General features: G+C 32.0%; 1 protein-coding gene across 1 annotated transcript; it reads left to right on the top strand.

Moving 5' to 3' along the window:
- Positions 1-4,672: 4,672 nt before the first annotated feature.
- On the top strand, positions 4,673-5,611 carry LOC133085317 (olfactory receptor 4L1-like). The gene has a single exon (XM_061182304.1). It carries the CDS (start codon positions 4,673-4,675, stop codon positions 5,609-5,611), a length of 939 nt encoding a protein of 312 aa, XP_061038287.1.
- Positions 5,612-6,012: the final 401 nt, after the last annotated feature.

Here is a 6,012-nt window from a genome sequence, read left to right as displayed (position 1 = left end):
CATCCCTATGTTCATTGCACCATTATTTCTAATCACTAACATATGGAAACAACCTAAGTGTCCATTGATGAATGAATGGATAAAGAAGGTGTGGGATATATATAACAATGAGAACTTTTATTTATGTGTCTTTTGACTTGAAAAGATAAATTAAATAATCTTTACTAATATTTAATACACAGATTATTTTTGATATTCTAAATTAATCAGTACCTTATCTGGACATGTTATATACAGCATTTAAAGGTGAGAGTTAACCGAAGACAGAAGGTTTGAGAGCAGTTCTCTTTGTGGTCATATGCTTGAACATATTGCTATGTACCATAGCTTGGTTGTGCTAAAGTAAGGGGGAGGGGAGACAAGTTATATTATCTTATGTTAACTCAATACATCTTCCAAAACTTCCTAAGTGGTTAAAATTATTTCTGCAAATAAACCTTGGATTAAAGATCATTCTAATTATTAAAACTCATGTAAACAATTATAAAATGACAGAGTTGACAACCACCCATAAAATGAAGTCTTTGTCAGGTAAATCTTATAAGAACGATGAACTATCAGAACTGACAGTAAGCAGGCAAAAACATTCTAAGTTATTAAGAAACATTATTTTACAATATAAATTTACTTCCATTATTATTAACAATGAACTTGATAGTCTATGCAGTATCATGATGTATTAGCTAGTGATCACGATTAGCAAAACATTTAAAAAGTCAATATATAAAGCATAAAATAAATCTTTATAATTTTCTTTGCAATATTAATACATGATAATCAATGGAAGGCTTTAAGTTTTTCACTTAATAAAAAGTAATAAGAAGTATTTTTGAATGTTTCTTACTAATAGCAAAAGAACAAAAGTCGTATTCCACTGAGAAAATACTTGTGTTTTCTGCCATTCTGTAAAAATGGCTAAGATGAGCAATAAATAAAACACATTTTTTATCAGCAAACACTATGGAAGCGTACACAGAAACCATTATCTAATGCTTTGCAATAGTGATATAATAAGTTAAGTCTTGTGGGAAGGAGTCTTGCCTTATATAAGAGTATGGAAGATTTTAACATTTGTGTATAAAAAATTCTCATCAACTATAATGACTCTTGTAAACGTCTGTGCAAAAAATCTACATTAAACCATGGGTTAAATGATGAATTTGACTGGAATTAAATAAGGATATGGAGATAAGGAACAGAGATGTCAACCGATTTAAAAGTTACTCAGGACAGTCTTTGTTGACAAGTTATTGAAACAGACTTTGAAGCCTGTGGTGCAAATCATCAATACGATTAATTTAGTAAAAGTAACACCTTATAAAGCAAGATTATAATATAATATTTTATAGTAAAAGCCATAATGATTATGGAACTATATTGTGCCATGTATAGATATTCTCTGAATATCTCATAGAAGGTACCTGAATAAAAGATTAGTTATAATATTTTAGTTAGCATAAAACAGCTGTACCATTAATGAACATCAAATTTTAAATAATTTAACATAATTTATTTCAATTATATCTTTTAAAAGTTCTACTTCCCAAATATGTTAATGTGTACATAATATATGCTTTTAGGAGTATAGTTAGAACATGTACAGATCAATCTTTATATTAAGGTAGTGACGCATAGAAATGTTTGGAGATTATTCATCTAAAAAAATCACCACAAAGTTGTTAGAAGGAAGTTAAGAAAATAGCTTGGGAGTAATGTAAGGAAAAGGAAGTGTCCATTAATTCAAAGATGTCTACACTTAACTATATCACAACCGGTCAACTAACACTCTCAAGCTTATTTTAATCGTTCCCATGCTCAAGGAGAGTGACAGCATATTACAGAACCATAAATTAAGTGTGAACGTCTCTCCTGGTCATGTTAGGGCAGCAGCCTCAACGCTTTAACTACTCCCAATGAAATTTGGATTCCCAGAGCTCCAAAAAATCTGCCTCCAAAGTGATTCATATCTTTATAAAAAGGCAGAAAATAGTATCCAGAACCACATGAAGGGCATCACAGAGAGTGAAAAGTAGATTTCTAATTTTGAAATAACCCCTTGAACATGCTGTTCCTCATACTATGCCTTTAGAGCAGGTAAGTGAAAACTTTATAGAGAGCCAAATCATTAGAAAGTTAGTATAATGAAGATGGTATTTTAATTAATTCCGTGTTGGCTGGAAGGAAAAGGCTATGGTTTTTGACACATGAAATCACATACCTATTTCACAATGAGCTATAACCAACAATTTCCATGAAAATTTAAAATGTATGTGCTCTCAAAGTGATATTGCAGAGTAAAATTTGGCAGATGGTAAGTGATTAAGAATGATGAATAAAATTAAGAAAAGTAAATCCTGAGCATCCAAATAAATCATACTATCTTTGAAAATAATGGAAAAGCTAGAAAGTCTTAATTTTTTTGCAGAATAGGGATATTGTTCTTTTAATCAAGTTTCAAGTGTTGGCAGAACAAGTAAATGTGCGTACATAATGATAGTTGAAGCAGGAGCTGGAAAGGGAGAATTAATGAACAGAACTAGATATTTAGAAAATCTCTGGTTTTCTAAATATCTAAAACTTACAGTTAGGACATAAATACAAATGAGATTTTAAAGGAATAAACAGTGAGAAGACCTTACAGGATGTTCATATTTAAGAGAGTGAAGGAAAATGTGAATACTTCAGGAAACTGATTATGAGTATTTGAAATAGTAGGAAAAGTATCAAGAAAAACTGTTTAACAAAAACAGAAAAGAGCAAGTTTCCAAATACAAAAGGCCGCCAAAAATATAAATTCAAATAGGGGAGGGACATTAATACATTTATAACTAGATTGGATGGGACTGCAGTATGTCATTAATTATGTCATAATGAAATATGAGTACTAGCAGCTGGATAGTACTAGAAAACTGTAATTTAAAAATGCTAAGTTAATATATTAAAGATAATTTTAACTTAAGAAAAAAGTTTAAAATTTATGATTTAAGTTTTATTGAATATAATTCACATACTATAATATTCACCCATTTTAAGTACACATTTTAATGATTATTATTATACTCACATAGTTGTGTACTTATCACCACAAAATGATTTTAAATCATTATCATCAGTAGTGCCCATTTGCATCCACTCCCCAGCTCAAGGGAACTACTAATATACTTTCTGTCTTTATAGATTTTTGTTTCCTAAATATTTTATGTAAATGAAATTATACAACATGTGGTTTTTTTGTGGTAGGCCTCTATTACTCAGCATGTTTTTGAGGTCTGTCTGTATTTTAGGATAAGTATGTATAGTTTTTGAAAAACATGAAATCCATCAATATTGAATTTATTTTCTTAAAATGCCTATAATGAAAGGGGAAGAAAATATTTACTTGAATTAATTATGTTTATATTAAGTAATGTGTATTGCATACACACGAGCAAGAGCAGAAATGTTCAAATCCAATAACTTAATAAAACTAGTCTTGGGTAATTACTTTCCTAATAGGTATTTATGAAAGTAATTCTCAGAGTTGTAATTTTGGATTTCCATGAATACCTCAGATTTAACACATGCCTTCTCAGTACTCATTCTGTGCCCAGCCAGGAGCTTATACATACACCATCTCACCTAATACTCACCACACACACTTGGGGTGTTCCTGCCTGTAGGACTTGGGAGATTTACTTAATTATATGGATCTTGATTTTTGATTTAATAAATAAGATGTGGAGAATAAACGATTACAGAGTTCCATCCTACCTCTAATATATTATTATTCTACCTTCAAATTCCTCCAAAGTGCATCATAAATTGAGTAAAGGTAACTAAAATGAAATATGCAATTGATTATTCAAAAGGAAGAAAGTTATCTTCACTAATAGGATTTTTGTCTAAACTATATGATAATTTACTTCCTTTCATTTATATTGCCTTTGTACCCTCATAATATAGGAACAGGTGTATTAAGTGCAGAACCAAATAAATATTTTGAGAAAGCTTGCTTAAAAAGGAAGGAGAGGAATAAGAGACAGAAATGCTGGACAAGTCATCAACATAAATGAATGCTAGCTTTCCCTCTGAAATAAAATAAAAGGCCAAAATAAACCTTTCTTAATTATTTATGCTTAATTGAATTAATTTCATATGCATGTTTTTCTGTTGTTAGTTGTATCATGGGGCATAAAATTCCATAAAGCATAAGGAACTATGTGAAAAATATAGTCCCTTTTTCATTAATAGGAGTATTTACAATAAAAAAATTTTTTTATGTTTAGTAAAAGAAAGAAAATAAGAAAATAAAGCTTCTGGAAATAAAAAGAAAATCCATGTAGCAAAGGCAATGGTTCCCAAATTATAGTTGGCATATTCATTCTAATAGTTATCAAGCCTTGTCATTTCTCCATAGTGCATTTAATTATTGCAATTACTGTCACAAAAGTCTCAATATTCCTGCTCACTCACATGATAATTGTGTAACACAGCTCTTCATAGAAGGCGTGGTGTGGTGCTGTCCTCTGTGTGCTCCTCCAGGTCCACAGTCCATCATTTAGCATCACTCTGTACACTCCTGGAGGCTGACCTACAAGAACTACATCATTTTCATTTTCCTTAATTTGTAGGCACTAACCACTTAAATATCTGAGCTAAGAAAGAACTTCTGGAACCTTTCTGAGTTGAGTAAATGGATCTGAAAAATGGATCTGTAGTGACTGAATTTATTTTACTAGGATTTTCTGCAGGATGGGAACTTCAGATTGTCTTCTTTGTGACATTCTCCTTGATCTACAGTGCTACTGTGTTGGGAAACATTCTCATTATGGTCACAGTGACATGTAGTTCCACCCTTCGTTCTCCCATGTACTTCCTCCTTGGATACCTCTCTTTTTTGGACATGTGTCTTTCCACGGTGACCACACCCAAGATGATCAGAGACTTGCTCACCGAACACAAGACCATCTCCATGTGGGGCTGCATGGCCCAGATGTTCTTTATGCACTTCTTTGGAGGTGCTGAGATGACTCTTTTGATAGCCATGGCTTTTGACAGATATGTAGCCATATGTAAACCCCTGCACTACAGGGCAATCATGAGCCACAGTTTGCTGAAAGGGCTTGTTGTATTTTCATGGACAATTGGTTTTATACACACCATGAGCCAGATGCTATTAACAGTGAACCTGCCTTTCTGTGGCCCCTGCATCATAGACAATATATTTTGTGACATTCCCCTTGTGATTAAGCTTGCCTGTATGGAAATCTATACCCTGGAATTATTTGTCATTGCTGACAGTGGACTGCTGACATTTATCTGTTTCCTCCTCCTGCTTGTCTCCTACACCATCTTCCTGGTCACTGTGCAACAAAGATCATCTGGAGGGCTCTCCAAGGCTCTGTCCACATTGTCTGCCCACATCACTGTGGTCATTCTGTTCTTTGGGCCATGTATCTTTATCTATGCCTGGCCATTCAAGAGTTTTGCAAGCAATAAAATCCTTGCTGTATTTTATACTGTTATCACACCCTTACTGAATCCTATTATTTACACCCTGAGAAATCAGAAAATGCAATGGGCCATGAGAAAATTAAGGTTCCAAAATATTAGCTCCACACAGAACTTCTAGATTTTTGGACTGTACAATTAACCCAGCTTTCAAATATCGTGCTAACAGAATTTGAATACATTATATATAATACATGGTTTCACTGTTTATTTTAGAATCATAACTCGTGTCAAAAATTTAATAATAAAATATTTTAAATTCACAGTTAATCTGTTATAACACATAATGATAATTAGTGATCTGCAGCAAAATAGACATATAAAATCATTAAATACTTTGTGATATAGTCAATATATATTTATTAGTGAAGTAATAAATATAGAAATATGTGGCAAATACTATTAGAAATGATTTTAATAGATATGGATTTGTTAATGACAGTCATAAATTTATACTATCATAAATGTGGTACCCTGAACAAATCATGATTGAAAGAATGTCAGCAGCAATGGGAAAATTTT

Source organism: Eubalaena glacialis, chromosome 2 (assembly GCF_028564815.1).
Source record: "Eubalaena glacialis isolate mEubGla1 chromosome 2, mEubGla1.1.hap2.+ XY, whole genome shotgun sequence".
In the NCBI taxonomy this organism is placed as follows: Eukaryota; Metazoa; Chordata; class Mammalia; order Artiodactyla; family Balaenidae; genus Eubalaena; species Eubalaena glacialis.
The sequence above is the reverse complement of the archived record's forward strand: the minus strand, read 5'-3'. Positions and strand labels throughout refer to the sequence as shown.

Bases quoted from the DNA above. Each gene is read 5' to 3' on its own strand.
- LOC133085317 (XM_061182304.1), top strand. From the start codon at position 4,673: ATGGATCTGAAAAATGGATCTGTAGTGACTGAATTTATTTTACTAGGA.